The following is a 22,515-nucleotide window of genomic DNA, read 5'->3' on the forward strand; positions in this document are numbered from 1 at the left end:
TGTCCAAATATTCAATATAATAAAACTTTTAAAATAATCTTTGTTTTTCAATCTGAAAATTCAAATTTCCAATTTTTTTCCGGTAAAATTATTCTTTAATAAATTTTTTTTCAAAACTATATTACGTTTTGAACAAGTGTATGGTTTGGATAATAATATTATCATATTATTATGGATTATAATATTATGTCCAATTGTATTTTTTTCCCTCACTTTTATTTATTTTGAATTGTTATTTTACTAATATAGAACTAACCTAATTTTAGTACTTGTAACATATGTTACTATTAGTAATAGGAATATTATAATTGGACATAATATTATATTCCATAATAATATGATAATATTATAGATTTTGCAATATTTTGTCATAAAATATTGGTTCGATACCATAAAAATATCAGCGTCCCGATTATTTAAATGCAAATTTAATTATTATTTTTGGCATTCTGGCCGGTATTTCTGAAACAGTTGGACCTGTCTTGGCCAATAACTAATCAGCACGTCTCGCAATCGATAGAAATCGAATTATTCAAATAAAATTTAATTTTAAAAAGTTTAATGGATGACTTAATAATTTCAAAAAAAATACGAAATATTAAAAAACAATTTAAATTCAGTTTTTATCATTTTTCAAAAAAAATTAAAGCTTTTTATAAAATGTAATTTTCAGTACGGAAAGTTTCAGTCATAGATAAACAAGTATAAATGGTTTCAGTAACTTGCCGTACGACACAGAATTAATTTTTTCGGCGCTATGAGCTTGGAAGTGCACAAATTCGTTATCTTAAGAGAGCTCGAGATCTGAAGAACATATTTTTCTTAAGCTTACGAATCTCTATATTAGCCAAATTGCCAAATTTTGCATTGCATTTGCATAATGTTTTGTTAATTATATTTCTTGAAATTAAAAACGTTTTTTTAAAAAAAATGAGTTAATTATATGGTATAGAATTTTCTTCTCACTATCCAAATTTTGCCGCCCCCGAAAATTTGCCGCCCTGGGCAGTAGCCCCGACTGCCCCTACTGTAAATCCAGCACTGCATACAACTCATGCACGTAGCCGTTAAATGATTAATATTAAATGACATTTAACTATAACAATAATGTATTCTTTGAATATTGAGCAGGAGCTGATACGCCGTATCAGCCGTATCAAAATTACGGGGCCCCCGGGACAGGGGGGCCCAACGAGCGTAAGCAGAAATTGATGAAAAATCTAAAGCAAAATCGCAAAATAATACTGACTAGCAACGGTCGCCAGAGCCAGGGGGGGACAACGAGCGTAAGCAGAAATTGATGAAAAATCTAAAGCAAAACAATGATTTATAAAAAATAAAATAACTTGGACGTTGTTATCGAGCGGTATTGAACTTCAACTTGTAAGCTAATGCTTTAAGAGAATTTATTTCTGCTGCAAAATATTTGAAAAAGGTTTTAAAATTTGTATGTACTTCACGAATACGATGATATTCAAAATTAAACTAAAAAAAAATTCGTAAAAACTTTAAGACAGAAATGTCTACCAGACCTGTCGCTATTGTTCCTAGAGACAGAAACTTTAGAAAATCTAAAGATCACTTAATAATTCAGTTTTTCGAAAAAAAATAAGGTGAAAATATATTTATCTGAAATCATTTATGAAAAATTCAGAAAATTATTGAAAATTAGAAAAATAATTAGAATTAAAAATAAATTTTCTTCTAATTTTATGTATTTTCATATTTTGTGATAAAAAAAATTACTTCTTAAGGGGGCCCCCATACAAAATTTGATACAAGGCCCCGCGAAGGCGCGCTACTGATATTGAGAAAAGATTTCTTTACGTGGCGGCGACTTCTTTTGTTTTAACTAACTAAATATTCGGCCGAATGCAAAGTTCGATGCAAGCCTGGTTGAATAATTAACTCCGACTTAAAAAATTTAAAATATAAGTTTCAAGTGAAATAAAATTCATGTACAATGTAAAAATGCATTTCTGAGTCCGCGGTTTCCTGGGACGGGGGCCCCCTTAAGTCGGGGGCCCCCTTAAGTCGGGGGCCCGTGGCATTTTGCCACCCTATAGTTACGCCACTGCCCTCAGCCATAAAACGGAATTCAGCAGTACGACTAACATTGTGGTATTCATTTATTGTTGAATAACACAAAGTTAATATTTAGATATAACAAACTAACAAGTCATGAGGCCAAAAAAAAAACAGAATCTATGTGGCCTGTGCCGACGTAAGTGGTAGAGTGATGGCTCTGTACCAAAAGGGTACCGAGTTCGAATCATGCCTCCAGCCATAAAACGGAATTCAGCAGTGCGGCTAACGTTATGGTATTCATTTATTGTTGAATAACACCAAGTTAATATTTACATATAACAAACTAACAAGTCATGAGGCCGAAAAAAGTAGAGTTTATGTGGCCTGTGCTGGCGTAATTGGTAGAGTGATGGCTTCGTATCAAAAGGGTACCGAGTTCGAACCATACCTCCAGCCATAAAACGGAATTCAACAGTACGGCTAACGTTGTGGTATTCATTTAGTGTTGAATAACACCAAGTTAACATTTAGATATAACAAATTAACAAGTCATGAGGCCGAAAAAAGCAGAGCCGATGTGGCCTGTGCTGGCGTAATTGGTAGAGTGATGGCTTCGTACCAAAAGGGTACCAAGTTCGATTCATACCTTCAGACACAAAACGTGGCATGCACATAATCACATCCGATCGGGAGGAGAGATACGCGCGAGAATCCCGTCGTTATCATCCCCTAATAAACCCCGCAGCGGGTTTACCGGGAAGAGGGGAATGTGTGGAGTTCGCGAACCTGCGCCCACCATCACTGAAAATGGGGGGGGGGTTTCACGCGACGACCACTTCTGGGTCGACCCGGGTTGAACATGGGATGTTCAGATTCAATGTGCGAGTCCCCGGAGCACCCTCGAGTGTGATGGAAGGGAAATGGAGTGGAGTGGAAGAAGGGGTGAGAATTGGGAGAGTGAAAGAAGTGGGAGAATTGGGATGCGGGAAGGAAGCCATACGAAAGAACATAGCGTTAACCTCGTTGCTATGTAACCGTTAACTGTAACCCTAACCTAACACAAAATTTTCAATAAAATTATTTTGCGATTTTCGTTGCCTAGCGACCGTTGCTATGTAACCGTTAACCTCTAACACAAAATTTTCAGTATTATTTATGCAATTTTCGTTGCCTAGCGACCGTTGCTATGTAACCGTTAGCCTAAAACACAAAATTTTTAATAAAATTATTTTGCGATTTTCGTTGCCTAGCGACCGTTGCTATGTAACCGTTAACCTCTAACACAAAATTTTCAATAAAATTATTTTGTGATTTTCGTTGCCTAGCGACCGTTGCTATGTAACCGTTAAACCTCTAACACAAAATTTTCAGTATTATTTATGCAATTTTCGTTGCCTAGCGACCGTTGCTATGTAACCGTTAGCCTAAAACACAAAATTTTCAATAAAATTATTTTGCGATTTTCGTTGCCTAGCGACCGTTGCTATGTAACCGTTGACCTCTAACACAAAATTTTCAATAAAATTATTTTGCGATTTTTGTTGCCTAGCGACCGTTGCTATGTAACCGTTAACCCCTAACACAAAATTTTCAATAAATTTATTTTGTGATTTTCGTTGCCTAGCAACCGTTGCTATGTAACCGTTAACCTCTAACACAAAATTTTTAATAAAATTATTTTGTGATTTTCGTTGCCTAGCAACCGTTGCTATGTAACCGTTAACCTCTAACACACAATTTTCAGTATTATTTATGCAATTTTCGTTGCCTAGCGACCGTTGCTATGTAACCGTTAACCTCTAACACAAAATTTTCAATAAAATTATTTTGTGATTTTCGTTGCCTAGCAACCGTTGCTATGTAACCGTTAACCTCTAACACAAAATTTTCAATAAAATTATTTTGTGATTTTCGTTGCCTAGCAACCGTTGCTATGTAACCGTTAACCTCTAACACAAAATTTTCAGTATTATTTATGCAATTTTCGTTGCCTAGCGACCGTTGCTATGTAACCGTTAGCCTAAAACACAAAATTTTCAATAAAATTATTTTGCGATTTTCGTTGCCTAGCGACCGTTGCTATGTAACCGTTAACCTCTAACACAAAATTTTCAATAAAATTATTTTGTGATTTTCGTTGCCTAGCAACCGTTGCTATGTAACCGTTAACCTCTAACACACATTTTCAGTATTATTTATGCAATTTCGTTGCCTAGCGACCGTTGCTATGTAACCGTTAACCTCTAACACAAAATTTTCAATAAAATTATTTTGTGATTTTCGTTGCCTAGCAACCGTTGCTATGTAACCGTTAACCTCTAACACAAAATTTTCAATAAAATTATTTTGTGATTTTCGTTGCCTAGCAACCGTTGCTATGTAACCGTTAACCTCTAACACACAATTTTCAGTATTATTTATGCAATTTTCGTTGCCTAGCGACCGTTGCTATGTAACCGTTAACCTCTAACACAAAATTTTCAATAAAATTATTTTGTGATTTTTGTTGCCTAGCAACCGTTGCTATGTAACCGTTAACCTCTAACACACAATTTTCAGTATTATTTATGCAATTTTCGTTGCCTAGCGACCGTTGCTATGTAACCGTTAACCTCTAACACAAAATTTTCAATAAAATTATTTTGTGATTTTCGTTGCCTAGCAACCGTTGCTATGTAACCGTTAACCTCTAACACAAATTTTCAATAAAATTATTTTGTGATTTTTGTTGCCTAGCAACCGTTGCTATGTAACCGTTAACCTCTAACACAAAATTTTCAGTATTATTTATGCAATTTTCGTTGCCTAGCGACCGTTGCTATGTAACCCTTAACCTCACTTCCTTTCTTTCTTCTTCCACCCCCATTTCTGCCGTGATTCAGCGACCGTTGCTATGTAACCTCACTTTCTTTCTTTCTTCTTCCACCCATTTTTGCCACGATTCAGAGTCACTCGCCTATAGTCCCCCCTCTCTCTTTTTAGGGGGTGGAACCACAGGGGCACGGGTTCGCAACCCCCCTATCCCCTGTTCGGGGATGATTCGATATTTATTAAGGGATTGGGTTTTCGAAGGCCATCATGCTACCAACTACGCCACCACAGGCCACATAGATTTTGATTTTTTTGCGGCCTCATGATTTGTTAGTTTATTATATACTCGTTAGTCGCATTCTGCTTTTTGGCTTGAGGTATGGTTCGAACTCGGTACCCTTTTGGTACGAAGCCATCAATTTATTAATTACGCCAACACAGGCCATACCAACCGAAGTTTTTTTTGGCCATATGACCTGTTAGGTTGTTATATCTACTTTGTGTTATTCAACATTAAACAAGTTAGTCGTACTGCTGAATTCCGTTTTATGCATTGAGGTATCATTCGAACTCGGTACCCTTTTGCTACAAAGCCATCACTTTACCAATTACGCCAACACAACAGGCCATACCAATTTAACTTTTTTTGGCCATATGACCTGTTAGTTTGTTATATCTACTTTGTGTTATTCAACAATAAACAAGTACCACAACGTTAGTCGTACTGCTGAACTCCGTTTTATGCCTCGAGGTGTGATTCGAACTCGGTACCCTTTTGCTACGAAGCCATCACTTTACCAATTACGCCAACACAGGCCGTAACAGTTTAACTTTTTTTTGGCCATATGACCTGTTAGTTTGTTGTATCTACTTTGTGTTATTCAACAATAAATAAATACCACAACGTTAGTCGTACTGCTGAAATCCGTTTTATGACTGGAGGTAGGATTCGAACTCGGTACCCTTTTGGTACGAAGCCATCACTCTACCACTTACGCCAACACAGGCCATACCAAACCAACTTTTTTTGGCCATATGACCTGTTAGTTTGTTATATCTACTTTGTGTTATTCAACAATAAACAAGTACCATAACGTTAGTCGTACTGCTGAACTCCGTTTTACGCCTTGAGGTGTGATTCGAACTCGGTACCCTTTTGCTACGAAGCCATCACTTTACCAATTACGCCAACACAGGCCGTAACAATTTCACTTTTTTTGGCCATATGACCTGTTAGTTTGTTGTATCTAATCTACTTTGTGTTATTCAACAATAAATAAATACCACAACGTTAGTCGTTCTGCTGAAATCCGTTTTATGACTGGAGGTAGGATTCGAACTCGGTACCCTTTTGGTACGAAGCCATCACTCTACCAATTACGCCAACACAGGCCATACCAAACCAACTATTTTTTGGCCATATGACCTGTTAGTTTGTTATATCTACTTTGTGTTATTCAACAATAAACAAGTACCACAACGTTAGTCGTACTGCTGAACTCCGTTTTATGCCTTGAGGTGTGATTCGAACTCGGTTCCCTTTTGCTACGAAGCCATCACTTTACCAATTACGCCAACACAGGCCGTAACAGTTTAACTTTTTTTTGGCCATATGACCTGTTAGTTTGTTGTATCTACTTTGTGTTATTCAACAATAAATAAATACCACAACGTTATTCGTACTGCTGAAATCCGTTTTATGACTGGAGGTAGGATTCGAACTCGGTACCCTTTTGGTACGAAGCCATCACTCTACCACTTACGCCAACACAGGCCACACCAATCCAACTTGGTCCCAAAAAATTTAGGGAAAAACATTTTGGTCAAAAAAATTTTGGGAAAAAAAATTTTTGGTCAAAAAAATGTTGGTCAAAAAAATTTTTGGTCCAAAAAATTATGGGAAAAAAAGTTTTTGGAAAAAAATTTTGGTCAAAAACATTTCTGGAAAAAAATTTTTGGTCAAAAAAATTTTGTCAAAAAAATTTTTGTTCAAAAAAATTTTGGTCTGAAAATTTTTGGTCAAAAAAATTTTGGTCCAACAAATTTTCGGAAAAAAATTTTTGGTCAAAATTTGGGATAAAAAAAATTTGGAAAAAAAATTTTTGGTCAAAAAAATTTTTGGAAAAAAAAATTTGGTCAAAAAAATTTTTGGGAAAAAAAATTTTGGTCAAAAAAGTTTTGGGAAAAAAATTTTTGGTCAAAAAGCTTTTGGTCAAAAAAATTGTGGGAAAATAAATATTGGGAAAAAAAATTTGGTCAAAAAAATTTTTGGAAAAAAATTTGGTCAAAATATTTTGGGAAAAAAAATTTTGGTCAAAAAAATTTGGGTCCAAAAAATTTTGGAAAAAAAAATTTTGGGAAAAAAATTTTAGTCAAAAAAATTTTGGTCAAAAAAATTTGATCAAAAAAATTTTGGACAAAAAAATTTCTGGAAAAAAAATTTTGGTCAAAAAAATTGTTGCTCTGTAATCGTTAACCTCTAACACAAAATTTTCAGTAATATTACTTTGCAAAAATTTTTGGAAAAAATTGGGAAAAAAAATTTTTTGGAAAAAACAATTTGGTGACCAAAATTTTAATATTTATTTCAAATAGTGATACAATAATAATATTAATTAATATATAATTGTTACATTTTGATTAAAGAAACGTATGGGTAAATTTTACTGTGAACATGATGAAATACTAGTCATTCTGCCAGTTATTATTAAACATAACGAGATGGCACCAAACATAAATGCATTCGGCATTGATGCATACCGCACGCTTCGAAATACTGCAAAGGCACATGTATTCTTTATATTTAGGAGAATGTGCTATTGAAAAATGCATATGAATGAATTATGAACGCGACATCTGTCGCATATGTAGTAAACTTTCAGCAATAAGGTGCAGTTTAAACAAGTCTATATATTCTATATATAATAAATCTATACAATATATTATTAATTCAATTAAATTTAAAAACTTATATTCCATGTAAAATAATATGGATTACCTTTTATGAGTGGTGAAACAAGATTATTTCAAAACATGTCAAAACTCCACATGTTTCACACATGTCAAAAGCGCGTAGAATCAAATTGTTGAGAAATTGAAATAAATCAAAAGTTTCGGTAGAATCTTCATGACGCAAGACCGAAGTTATAATACCCGAAAGCAACGATGGACGGTTACCTCAGGCACATGCATTCTATATTTTAAAGGATATGCTATTGAAAAATGCATACGAATTAGGGAATGTGGACAAAAAATTTCCTTCTGTAACCCGCCATGGTTTACAACTTTTTGAGAAAAAATTGTTTTGGAAAAAAAGTTTTTCGCTCAATTCAAAACATGTCAAAACTCCACATGTTTCACTCATTTCAAAAGCGTTCAAAAGTTTCGTTAGTATCTTCATAAAGCTATACCAAAGTTCTAATACCCAAAAACAGTTTTTTTTAGTTTATTTTTGTTTTATTACAATACAATATACAATAACCTTGATTTATGAGTTTACTACTAAAAGTATTCTACTCTAATTTAATACTACAAATTATCCACTTTAAATTACACAATTTGATTTAAAAATAAAATTACGGTTTGTGATCGAAAAAAAGAAAGTTCAAACATTCTTAAAAAAAAATCACAATCTTTAAATATATATTTAATTTACATACTTTAAATTATTAGATACTCTTATTTGTGTCGACCAGAATGTAGTTTGGCATTGGATATTTGCCGTACCATTTGATGTCAGGCGTGTACTGTCCGAGGGTTTTAATGTTATTATTGGTATATTCTTTACATTTTTGGTAAAAGTTTTTCGTCATTTTCTTAATGTGGTTGATCATAGTCGGTATGTCTGCTTGTTCGTGTAAGAGTTTTGTTGAGTAGTAGTGTCCGGTAGTTGGGTCACGTATCAGGTTTAGTATTAGTCTCGGTGATTTGTTTTGTAATATCTGTAGTTTTTTAATGTTTGTCCATATTGGGGCAGTATACATTAGACATGGTCTGATCAACGTTAGATATATTCTTTTTTTTATTACGTGTATTTAATACACTCTTTGTGTTCAATAGTGATCTTAGGAGATTTAGAAGCCCATATAAGTACCGAAAACAGACAGACAGACAGAAATAAAAATTTATTCAATATATTGGATACATTTTATGTAAATACAGTGAATTGTGTGTGAGTTTTTCTACCCTAGGGTATTCTATCCAAAAATTTCTAGTTTTATATTACTTGCATTGCCTATTTATATTTATACAATATTTTATACATTAAACAAGAACAAAAAAAGGAGAAAAGTTTTAGTCTCCTAAAAAAATCATTTATACAGTGGTTTATTGCTCATATGGTTACTACGGGCTCGATCAGGTAGTTTGGCATGGCATAATTCCCATAGCATGTCATTTCCGATGTGTATTGGCCTAAAGCTCGGATGGTACTGTTATCATGATCCCTACACTTCCGGTAAAATTTTTTAGTGAGCTTTTTGTTATGTTTGAGTATAGTCGGTATGTCCGTCTGTTCATGTAAATATTTTGTTGAGTAGTAGTGTCTCGTCAGTGGGTCCCTTGATTTGTCTAGTACCAGTCGCAGTGCTTTGTTCTGTGCTATTTGTAGTCTCCATCTGTTGGTCTTGGTTGTCGCGTTCCATGCTGAAGCGGCGTATGTCAGTAACGATCTTATGAGTGTCAAGTAAAGTGTCCGTTTATTATTTGCGCTTAGCGGGCTGTTGTGGTTCAAAAGAGGTCTCAGTAGATTCATCATCCCGTAAGTGTTTGCATAAAATTCTTAAGTTTTGTAAAAATATTGATTTTAGTTTATTTTAAAACATGTCCTGCTCCTTGTTTAAAGCACTTGTGCCAGGCAGTCATAAAGTTCGTTTTCGCAATTTTAGCACAAAAATTAACTAACATTTTAAAATATCACTTTTCAATGCCTAATCGGCAAGCTCAATCCTGAAAATTTTAATTTCAAATTAGAACAAATAGTTTGATTCTAAAAACTTCGGTACAATTTTATCATTACTTTTTATTATGGTCCTAGTCGTGTTATTTATGGTTACGGTTTCAAAGTTTAAATGAACAAAAATAATAAAAATTAACAAGGTTAACTGAAAAATGATAACAGTTTGACTCGTATAAACTCCATGTTGTAATTAAAAGCTCACAATTTTCAAACTGCAAGGGATAAATTTCTTTTCTATTTTTTCATGGTAGTTACACTTAATGCAGTCACGTAAACTTACTTAAAGTAATCACGTTTTGGATTAACGTTGAGATGTGAAACACATAGAATTTATATTATATTTAATTATTAAATTTAATTATTAGGTATATTCTATGGTCATTAAATTTATTTAATTAAGAAACAAAATTAATCGGACTTTGATGGTCATATTAATATAATAAACTTGCAAAGAATTCATATTGAGCTTTTACAGTAAACTATTTTATTATATTTATTTATTTATATATACATATATGTATATATGTATACATATATATATATATATATATATATATATATATATATAGAATTTTATGATATGAGTGGAACAAATATTAATTGTTTAATATGAACAAAACAGCACTCAGATTTGTTTAACACAACTTTATTTTATGATTACAGACGTTTCGAGACCATGGTGTGTCTCATCTTCAGTGTAATTTCAAAAACAGTTACTTATATACTACACATTCTTTAATAATTTATTTAAATTTCATTTAATTTTTGATATACAAAAAACACCAACTATTCCTTGCAATGCTTGACACAGTACTAAAGAAACATATAACACTTACAGAAATATTCTGAACAAATTTGAAGTACTTATCTAGATGGAGACAGAATGGGTATCATTATAATGTAAACAAAAGGAGTGCTATCGCATACAAAAAACCGATAAAAATGAAAAAAACAAATTAATTTATTGAAAAGAATAAGATAAATGAAAAAATTTTATAAATTAATAATGATGTTTATATAAGTGTCATGTAAAATATTTGTGTCGGTTCTTAGATTTATGCTATTGTTAGTCCGAACTATTAACATTGATTCTGCCATGCTCCGTTTAAATAAGTCTTTCTCATGGAATAAAATCTAATATCAACAACCATAAGTTTGATTTTGACAATCCCCAAATTTTATTCCATGAGAAAGACTTATTTAAACGGAGCATGGCAGAATCAATGTTAATAGTTCGGACTAACAATAGCATAAATCTAAGAACCGACACAAATATTTTACATGACACTTATATAAACATCATTAATAATTTATAAATTTTTTCATTTATCTTATTCTTTTCAATAAATTAATTTGTTTTTTCATTTTTATCGATTTTTGTATGCGATAGCACTCCTTTTGTTTACATTATAATGATACCCATTCTGTCTCCATCTAGATAAGTACTTCAAATTGTTTAGAATATTTCTGTGTGTTATATGTTTCTTTAGTACTGTGTCAAGCATTGCAAGAAATAGTTGGTGTTTTTTTGTATATCAAAAATTAAATGAAATTTAAATAAATTATTAAAGAATGTGTAGTATATAAGTAACTGTTTTTGAAATTACACTGAAGATGAGACACACCATGGTCTCGAAACGTCTGTAATCATAAAATAAAGTTGTGTTAAACAAATCTGAGTGCTGTTTTGTTCATATTAAACAATTAATATATATATATATATATATATATATATATATAAATTTAGAAATATGAACAACAACACTCTTTTTTGCACTATTTTATTAAATAATAATTTTCACAAACGTTTCCAGACTAGGTTTGTCTCATCATCAGTGTGTTATAATTTAAAATTTAATAATATGGAACCTAAATTAGCATTATGTGTTATCCTTTACACATTGTTCGAAATACTGTCTTCTGCCCCCCAACGATCGTCGGTGTCCAAATTCTCTATTCGATTTCAAGTAATTTTTCAAGTGCCTAGTCACGCGATATCAGATAGGAAAGGAAGGATTAGGGTCCAGTTGAAAAATAGATGTCGTTAGGAGAAAAAATGTTCTATGAAATGAGACGGTTTGTTTATAAAATTTGTTTTAAATTATTATAATTAACTAGCTGTAAGTGGAATTCTGTCTTAAGGCAATTAGGGCATCGTGCCTTAAGGCAAATTGCTGGAACTTCCCGTACCAAAAATTATTATTTTTTTAAAAACGATTAACATGTTTGAAAAAAAATTTAATAAAAAAAAAATAGATTTGAGAAACTACAAATTTGACAAAAAATTACTTTTTTTTTGAAAAAAAAAATTTATATGAAAAAAAAAAAATTTTTTTTGGATACAAAAAATTTTTTTGAAAAAAATGTTTTTCTTCATTTTGACATATTATGGAAATTCTGAACTTTTTTTCAAAGCAATCGCACTGCTTGAGCTGCATAGAGACGAAATATCAAAGCGCGCATGTGCCGCGCCGCCGTCCAACGCATAAGCATTGGTACGGAACCCATAAAAATGTAAAAAAATAATATACTTATTGTTAAAATCTCTATAAAATATCTGATAATTTGATGTGCATATGTCTAATGATCATTTTTAACCGCCGAATGGCATTATTTTTTACTTTTTTCATTAGATCTCCGAAACCGCTAGACCTACCTCCATGAAAGTTTGATCAATTCTACATCTTGTCAATACAAGTAAAATGTTTTTTGAATTATTCAAATCGGACGCTCCGTTCTCTTAAAACGGAGGTACCGTTTTGTGGCACTTTTTGCCCCGTATCTTCGGAACGGCTAGACCTGCCTTTGCCAAAAACTAATCAGCACGTCTCCTTATCAATACGAATCGAATGTTTTTTGAATTATTCAAATCGGTTGATCCGTGTTCCCGAAATCGTCGACGAAAATTTGTATCCGCACATACATACACACACATACATACATACATACATACATACACACACACACACACACACACACACACACATACATCCATTTTTTCTAAGGTATGCCAAAATGTTCAGAAGGTTTTGAAACGTCGAGAAATGCAAAAATTTTCATTTTCGATTTTTTTGCGATTACTATAACTTACCCTACGGGAAGTTAAAAATTAAAAAAATATATGTTCATATATATATACTCATATATACAAATGTATACCCATACAAAACATCACATATATATATATATATATATATATATATATATAATTCTAACCACAATACATTTTATTCAATTTCACAATATCGATATCACTAATCTTCACCCTTTGGCCAATGACATCTGACATCGCTGGATCCTGCAACAAAAACCACAAAGAATAATGATAGCAAATAATCGTGTATGTATGTACCAGGAAACCTAAAAAAATTTTACTTTACCTTCGTGACGATAGTTCTTTCACCGTTTTTCGAGAACCCGTAAGCGCCGTAATGCATGACGCTCAAATAGTCATACTCGGTTCCGAAATCCTGAACGGTACTAGCCGTATATTTGTTGAAGTTGTGCTCAGTGTCTGGATGTGAAGAATATATAGTTTTATTTCACTATTAGTGTTATGCCCGAAGACAGGTTCATTGTGTGAGAGTACCATTTCTTGTTCATTTCTCTTCTACTAATATATATTATTAAGTTCCCGTAGGGCAAGTTATAGTAATCGCAAAAAAATCGAAAATAAAAATTTTTATATATCTTTACGTTTCAAAACCTTCTGAACATTTTGGCATACCTTAGAAAAAATGGATGTATGTGTGTGTGTGTGTATGTGTGTGTGTATGTATGTGCGTGTATGTATGTGTGCGTGTATATATGTGTGCGTGTATGTGTGTGTGCGGATACAAATTTTCGTCGACAATTTCGGGAACACGGATGAAGCCATTTGAATAATTCGATTCGTATTGATAAGAAGACGTGCTGATTAGTTTTTGGCGAAGGCAGGTCTAGCCGTTTCGAAGATACAGAGCAAAAAGTGCCACATACGGTAACTCAGTTTTTAAGAGAAAAGAGTGTCCGATTTTAATAATTTAAAAAATATTTTACTTATATTGACAAGATGAACAACTAATTAAATTTTCATGAAGGCAGATCTAAAAAGTAAAAAAACGCCATTTGGCAGTCAAAAATGAACATTAGACATATACACATAAAATTATTAGACATTTTATGGAGATTTAACAATAAGTATAAATTTTGTTTACATTCCTATGGGTTCCGTATCAATGCTTATCCGTTAGACGGCGGCGCCGCGCTTACGCGCTTCGATATTTCGTTTCTATGCAGTTAAAGCAGTACGATTGCTTTGAAAAAAGTTCAGAACTTCCAAAATATTTCAAAATAAAGAAAACATTTTTTTTCAAAAAGTCATTTTTCCAAAATATTTTTTTCTCAATAATTTATAGTTTTTCAAAATCTAATTTTTCAAAGTAAATTAAAAAAAAAAAAAATAATTTTTGGTACGGGAAGTTCCAGGAATTTGCCTTAAAGCACAATGCCATGCGCCCCACTAGTTATTTTTGATTAAAAGTATTGCCAATACCCATTAGACACGTCGTTGGGTATTGCTAGTCAAGTTTATATTGTAAGATATTTATAGTTAATAGGCTCTGTTTATTGTTCGTAAAAAACAGGTTGCAGAATAGAAAATAAAAAAAAAACATATTGCCAATTAAAATTCCAAGCAACTTCCTACTTATCAGTATATATACATTTTGTGTATATCGAGGGTGTCTTTGCTCATGGACCTGCCTTTGGGCTTTCATTATCATCATTAATTATCTTACTTGGCAAAATATTGTCCCACATGATGGTCACGTATTCGTCTCTGTCGTGAGTCGATTGCTGGTGATAGAACCCTAAAGCGTGTAGAAATTCGTGCTGAATAGTAGCTTTACGGAAGCACCCTTTTTCAATTTCGTATGGTGCTAAATTAAGGGTCTGGACTCCATCTTGGAATCCGACACTAGAATAACAACCACCTGGAAGACCCTGAAATAATTAAAAGTTGTTGTTCCTTGATTAATCTTAGAATTAGTCTTAATAAGGTTTTCAATTGACCAATTATAAATAAAAATAGAAGTATTTTGAACATAAATTGAACACAATAATTAAAACATTTCACTAACCGTGATTTGAACATATTTTAAGTCCGTAACTTTTTTGGGTCTAACTTTAACGCAAGAAATGTTTCTAAATTCTGCAACAGCCTTATGAATGTAATTAATTTGACTTCGATCTAAAAAATAATAATTGAAAGTAGAAAAATTCCAAACAATATTAATTGAAATAAAAAAAAACTACTTTCTATGAATTAATTTAAATTTATATTCTATACATTTTTATTTACTTACTAAAGTATCCTCCTACAATAACGTAAGGTACTTCGTTTTTGGGCCAACGATATTTTTTATCGATAAGGCCATTTTTAGACCCAAGTCCTAAAACTGATAACATTTGTTCCTGATTTAAGACCATGTCACCTTCGAACTTTCCGCTTTCCATCCAAACCAAATCTAAACAAAAATTGATTATATAGGTCTTGAAGACTGTATTTAGGAATCGGCATATTTTTTAACTTCCCGAAGGAGAAGTTTATGTTTTCATCGAAAAATCCGATTCGCTAATTTTATGTTTTCTCAAAAATGGCTGGATCGATTTCAAAAATTTAAAAGCCATTCGATGTATCTCGATGAGGACTATCGTTTATCAGTTTTGTGCGACGATCGGCCAAGCCGTTTCTTTATAAATAGCAGAAAAGTAAAAAAAATTTCGTCCACGTTTTAGCCCGCAATTCTGAATCGATTCTGAAAATTCAAAAACCGTTCGAAAGATATTGGTTGGGAATCGTGCTGATTAATTTTTGATACAGATCGGCCGGGTCGTTTTCTTGTAATAAAGTGTTAAAATTTTTTTTTCGACGATTTTTCTTATTATTTTTTTGACGGTAGATACCATAGTCTTCTAGATCATACTAAAATATTACCGCCCTTCGACAACTCGTTTAGCTTTAAAAATTTGTCAAAGTTTGCAAAAATTGGTATCGGTTTTTTCGTATTTGTCAAAAGTAGACATTTCATCGACGTTTTCTCAAAAACGCCTGAACCGATTTCAGAAATTTAAAAGCCATTTGATGTATCTCAATGAGGACTATCGTTTGTCAGTTTTGTGCGACGATTGGCCGAGCCGTTTCTTTGTAACTTGGAAAAAAGTGTTAAACTTTTTGTCCAAAATAAGCTCATACTACCGAACCGATTTTAAAAAATCAAAAACTGTTCGAACGATATTAGTTGGGAATGATACTAATTAGTTTTAGGTAAAAAACTACAGAGCCGTTTTCTTGTAATTAACTGTTAAAAAAAATAAGACGATTTTTATGAAACCTTTTTTGGCGATATATATCATGGTCTTATAGAGCTTACTAAAATGTTATGGCCTTACTACAAGTAGTTTAATTTTAAAAAATCATCAGAGTTTGAGAAAAGGAGTAGCATTTTTGACGTTTGTTAAAATTAAAATTAGACGATTTACTTGGTATAACGATAGAATACTTGGTCTTAATGAACATACTAAACCATTAAAGTCCTACGGTAACTGGTTCAATTATAAAAAATGATTGATTTTTGAAAATTTGTTTTTAGAAAATACTCCTAGTTAACGTGTTCGTTCGTTTTCAATTATGTGTAATAAATCTACTCGTAATACTTTTAATCACTCATAAATTTATTTATTTTTTATTGATTAAGTCGATTATTTACACATATCGGGAAGTTCATGTAACTTGCCTCAAGGCAAAATACCAATACCAACTAGTTTTAATCTGTAGTTAAAATAATTAAAATAATCTTGTAGAACGCAAATTCAGTACTGAATTTATAACAACTATGTATGGTACACGAATGAACGGTTGTATGGATGGATAGAAATTTGAAATGATTCAAAAGCTATTCAATGTATATATTGATTTATAGTAAAGATGTGTCAAGAAAAATTATTATAAAATAGAATATTACAAAATAATAATAATTATTCATTTTTGCATTTGCTTCAAATAAGATAAAAGAGCAACCTTATAGAAATATAATCTTATAAATTGACAATTTACATTTTTATAATATATTTTTATTTCATACCTTTATTTTTAATGGGTGAAGCTGAAGTGGCCGTAAAAACTACAGCACACACCGCCACTAGCAACTTCATTATTATTAGCTAAAATTTGTAGAAACACAACTTGCAATTGATTACAAATGATGCTTGTTCATCTGTATTTATAGATTTCGATAACTGTAACTAATTCTTATTAGGTTATGAAAGATAAGATTATTACAAGTACTTTGGTTTAAAATTTCAAGTACTTAGATTGTGTTGAATATTTATATAATTAAACAGTTTGCATTTATATTATTAACATGTAATAGTTTTAGAATTTATAATTCAAAATAATTAAAGTACAATTCTGAAGAGCAGTATGGCAACATCTATTTATATTTATATTTTATAGTGCCTGTTAATAAAAATAAGGACGCATCGTGCCTTAAAAAAATTGCTGTAGCTTTCCGTACTAAAATTAAACATTCGAGAAATAAAAATAATCAAAATAAATAATTTCAAACAGATTATTTATTATAAAAATATACTGTAAATTTATAAGTAATATTCACAGATACTGTGAATTAATAAGATTTTTTTGAAAATGTTGATTTTTTTCTAAATTTTCGAGAATTTACAAATGTTTGAAAATTTTCGATTTTTTTGAAAATTTCGAAATATTTTAAAGTTTTTGTAAGTTATTGCTTATTTTTTAAATTTTGATATTTTTGAAGTCCTTCAAAATCTAATTTTTTTAAAAAAATGATAAAGCATTTTGAAAATTTGAAGTTTTTGAAACTTTTTTTTTTGAAAATGTTGAATTTTTTTTGAGAATTTTCAAAATTACGAATTTATTTTAAAAAGCCTTTTTTGCACACCGTCTACATAAGCAAAACCTTTTTTGAATTAATCTAATCGGATAATACATTATCTCAAAAACTGCATAACTATTTTTACACCTTTTGCGCTCCATTTCTCAGAAACGATTAGACGTGCCTTTTGCAAAACCTCTCGTGGTCTGTACAAACCGAATGTTCTTTCAATCATTCATATCGGTTCATATTCTCGAAAATGGGAAGTTAATTATTAGTTTGGAGAGCAGAAATATCGGTTTCAAATCGACAACAAAAGGGTTATTGTTCAACAACAGCATCAAGAATAAGTTTTTATAAAATCAAAAGTCGATTTCACATATATTTATATTTTTATTGGAATGAATCTAACAAATATCAATAATATGTAACAGTATCATACTGTTTAAAATTTTTAATAATGATGAAACAAAATATATTTACATTAAATATTCGACATATGTTATTAGTGTTTTAAGTGCTAAACATAACATATCAAAAGCATATTTTACAAACTAGCACTGATTTAACAAAAATTCAGTATTATGCAAAATACCATGCTGATCGAGATATTATAAAAAAAACTGAAGCACTATTTTAAAGTAATATTTTTATATGCACAGGTCCACATGAATATTTTGGCTTGTCCACCCAATTAAAAGATATACTTTTATTTTAAATCACAATGCATATTAAATATTTATTAAATATAATATAAAATCAGACACTTCATATTTTTACCAAACTAAAGTCTTCTCATAACGCCATCTATTAAAAGTGCACAGATTTTATCATTGTTTTTGTAATTGGACAAACAACCAGCAACATATGTCATATTTACAAAGTTCATAAAGATTAAACACATTAATCAAATATGGCAATTATGAAAAATCTTATTGCCCCTCTTCCCGAATCCCCATTCTTTTTTTTTCCAAAAATAATTAGAAAAGTAAATAAAATCTATAAATTGTGATGAAATTATGATTTAGAATACTATATGATACTATATAATTTATTTCAATGCCTAGTGTTAGGATAACTGTTATGTATATTAGATTATTATTATATATATATATATATATATGTACAATAGTTTTATATTACATATTTTCTATTCTAAGTTTGAATAATTTATATCAATTATTGATAATAATAGACATATTTAAGTACGAATAATAAAAACAAATAATTTGATCTATGCCCAAATGCAAACTCTTAATTAGGTTTCAGCATATATACAAAAATTGTAACATGGTCACTATATGGCTTTCTATAAAAAATTTACAAACAGCTCATGGCAAAATCAATATGATTTATAGTAAGCCGAAAAATATGTCCACATATAAGCATCTGCAGATAGGAGCAGTCATAAGAATTTTCTTAACAACTTTGTGCTCGAGATTCTAATTCGCATTTTAAAATTAGAATAGGATTTGGTAAATTATATTTAATCAGATTCTATTTTTATATATTGTCCATTCAACCTATTCAAATCACCTCACTTATATTTTATGTCTTATTTGTGCAGAAAATACTTTTGAAATTGCATTTTTCAATTATACTTAAGAATACGATAAGAACAATATTTCGATTCATGTAAAATTATATTGATTTGGCAAAATATAATGTGATATGTTTGTGATGGTTTCAGGGAGAAATGTATTGAACTGACGATTTTTCAATATGTGTTAGATTTAAGAGAGTTGATCAGGGTGTTCACAAAATCAGGTAACCCCCCTATAATACGGTACTTCTGTAATACGGATTCGCTACAACAAGTTCCAAGTAAAACTATCCCCTATATAACACGGTACTTTAAGCTCGAATTCGCTATAACAAGGTTTGAGAATTGAGCATAACCCTAATAAAAAAGAAAAATTAAATAGAAACTTCATCCAATCAAAAATTACTGAAATCTTTCTACAATATAACTCAAATATTATGAAACTTTTACTAATTGTATCGAAACAAATCGAAAAAAATAATGCTCGATTTTTCAGCAGTACAGAAAAATGATCAGAGGAATAGAATAAAAGCAGCTTACTTGTTAGTTATGTATTACTTCTTAAGAAAATTTGAATAATTTAATATTTTTTTTATAAATTATAATAAGTAGTAGTATGTCTTTTTTGAATTCTAGAAACGTAACCCTATTTTTGTGTTAGTCCTTTGTAACTATACCTTGTAACAATACAGGTAACCCTAAAACGGTTCAAAATTCGGCAAAACTCTAATAAAATATGAAATATAACAAAATTTATAAAAGCAAATTTTATCTAATTAAAAGTTATTAAATTAGTAGTAAACGTGATACATCTAGTGTGCACTTTCTATCAGATTTTCCGCAGAAGGCTCAAGTCTTCTTAAAAATTTACAAATAATAAAATTAATAAATTTTATACATGCTTCTCATTTTTGTCTAGGCAGATTATTCATTCTTAAAAAGACAATGAACATATATAGTATACCATTGTTATAAAAGTTTAATAAGATGTTTCCTTTAACTTTGTGGAACCAAACCCCTTTTTGAGTACTAGTCCTTTGTTTCCTATATCACGAGTGGTTTTTGCAACAAACAACGTAACTACTGTGTTAAATGCGGGTTACCTTTATATTTTAATGCGAATTGGTGAAAAAATAATATTATTTTTGTGCAAATCAAAATCAACTCTCTTAAAAATTCGATATCGGAAACAATATCGTTTATGTTAGATTATGATAAAAATCTGTCGGTATTGGCCATTCAATTCAGTAACAAATACAGTCGACCTTTCTTTAACGTTGTATACTAGAAACGCGGTTTACATGGTTTTTACGTTCAATTCGAGTTTCTTACAGCTCACAGCGTTGTAGGGGTGCTGTCTACAATTGATTTAGTCTATCTCGACTAATTGGCTGACAGCATGCATTTTTATTTGGTATATGTAAAATTTCTAAATGAATAAATGATATTAGATTCATGAATTATGTAGATTCAAATTTTAATTTTGTGAATCTTATGTAAAAATTCATATACAATTCCCAATCGTCGTGATCGCGTCTCTTAAGTTCTCTAATTCATACACATAAGTAATAAATATATTTTTCTGTATATAAAAGTAAGTTTTAATAGATGTAACATCTTGTAAAACACGATTTGCCAGTTTCTACAGATACAAATGAATTTCTTCATTTGTTAGTAGTTAAATATATAGTAAGTTGCTTTATGGAATAGACGGCTTGGTTATTCAAGTCTCTTTCAAACAATATTCACTTTGGATACATACGGAACGTCGCACAAATCCAGATCCTATTTCTATGATGGCGCTGAATACCAACCGGCAGCCGGTGAACCTTTGTGATACAGATGGAACCCACTATGATGTGAATAAAATTGGCTCTGCTCCAGTGCTCCGTATGCGTCCAATGGGGCCCCGTGCATTGCTGGGTAGGCTTGGGGTTTCAAAGGCAACTGGAGCGCATCAGTCGAGGCGTAGCTCGCGAATCCTTCGTAGCCTGTAGGTCCTGTTACCACACTTGGGACGTTAGCAGTTTTATCCCTAGGAGAAACTGAACTCGGAGGCGTCATTGCAGAATGGTAATCTGCAGGAGTAGAATGATAACCTCCGTAAGTGGAAACTAAATTAGTAAACGCATCTCCTTTCTGCAATGCGGTGAATTGGGGATCCGTGTATCCGTCTGTGCCAGGTGGTGTACTTTGGCCTTCGTAGAAAGGTCCTGCAAAATAAAACAATTATTGTCAAGTAAACACTGAAATAAAAAATGCAATACAAAATAGTTAGTTATACTGTAATTAGTTAAATGACCATTTTATTTTTATTCTCAAGTTCTTCGCATAAATTGATTGAGATGTCCTGACTAGTGTTAGAAGTATCGAGGCAAAAGTACGATATTGAGTACTTTAAAAAGTATCTAATCAAAATATCGTGGCAATAGTATCGATAGTACTCAATATCGAATTTTGATTACTTTTCATAAAAATCAAACATAAGTGCAAGAAAGATCTAAAACTCATTAAATATCATATCACAATTATTATTATCCATATTAGAATGAATTCTATTGCTTTTATCTGATGTGTTAAATCAGAATCATTTTCAATATTGTAAAATGTTAACAGTAATTTTTCAATACTAATTTCAAATTCTATACTTTTTCAAAAAAAAAGTTATAATAGTTGAGTGTTTTTGATTAAAGCAATATAATAGTCTGATACTATATTCAAAAATGCAATACTTTTTAAGTATTTTTAAGTACAATAATATTTTTAATATTCTTAAGTAAAATAATATTTGATAATTGTTGAATATTTTTATATGAATAATTTTAGCGAGCATGCAACTTCAAAAAGCCGTTACATGTTTACATAAAAGTGGAATATGAAGCTCTTTGGAAAGCAATAACCATTCAGTTTAATGACGGTCAAGATAATATTTCGACACTTGTAGAGAAACATTCCTTCTGAGCGATGGGATTTAAAGTTTAAATGGTTCCGAGAAACTCAAACCCATATGTTTGCATGTTGATATTCAAAAATTTCAATATACATATTAGTATTTTGCGTAAAAAAAGAATCGAAATATAAATATTTCAAATAATAATACTCATCCATTTCAATATATTAGAGTTTTGCGTAAAAAAGAATCGAAATATAATAAACGCAAAATACTAATATATTGAAATTGATGATATATTATTTGAAATAATTATATTCTCTTTTTTACGTAAAATATATATATTGAAATTGGTGAGTATTATTATTTGAAATAATCATACTTCGATTGT

General features: G+C 30.9%; 2 protein-coding genes across 5 annotated transcripts in view; one reads left to right on the forward strand and one right to left on the reverse strand.

Annotated features, from left to right (window-relative positions):
- LOC113363407 (protein trachealess) overlaps window positions 1-22,515 on the forward strand; it is a 397,957-nt gene that overhangs the window by 361,253 nt on the left and 14,189 nt on the right. The gene's annotated exons all lie outside the window — the stretch shown is intronic.
- The window catches only part of LOC113364157 (seminal metalloprotease 1-like), an 11,548-nt gene continuing 1,992 nt past the window's right edge, over window positions 12,960-22,515 (reverse strand). The window contains exons 2-7 of the mRNA XM_026606637.1: window positions 21,049-21,447; window positions 15,142-15,303; window positions 14,917-15,026; window positions 14,575-14,779; window positions 13,177-13,310; window positions 12,960-13,094 (exon numbers count right to left, since the gene is read on the reverse strand). Coding sequence (XP_026462422.1) covers window positions 13,008-13,094; window positions 13,177-13,310; window positions 14,575-14,779; window positions 14,917-15,026; window positions 15,142-15,303; window positions 21,049-21,447 — 1,097 coding nt within the window. The 3' untranslated portion in view covers window positions 12,960-13,007. The remainder of the gene's footprint in view (window positions 13,095-13,176; window positions 13,311-14,574; window positions 14,780-14,916; window positions 15,027-15,141; window positions 15,304-21,048; window positions 21,448-22,515) is intronic.

Source organism: Ctenocephalides felis, unplaced genomic scaffold (genome assembly GCF_003426905.1).
Source record: "Ctenocephalides felis isolate EL2017-DRISC unplaced genomic scaffold, ASM342690v1 CF-g0.4_SCAFFOLD_00845, whole genome shotgun sequence".
Classification (NCBI taxonomy): Eukaryota; Metazoa; Arthropoda; class Insecta; order Siphonaptera; family Pulicidae; genus Ctenocephalides; species Ctenocephalides felis.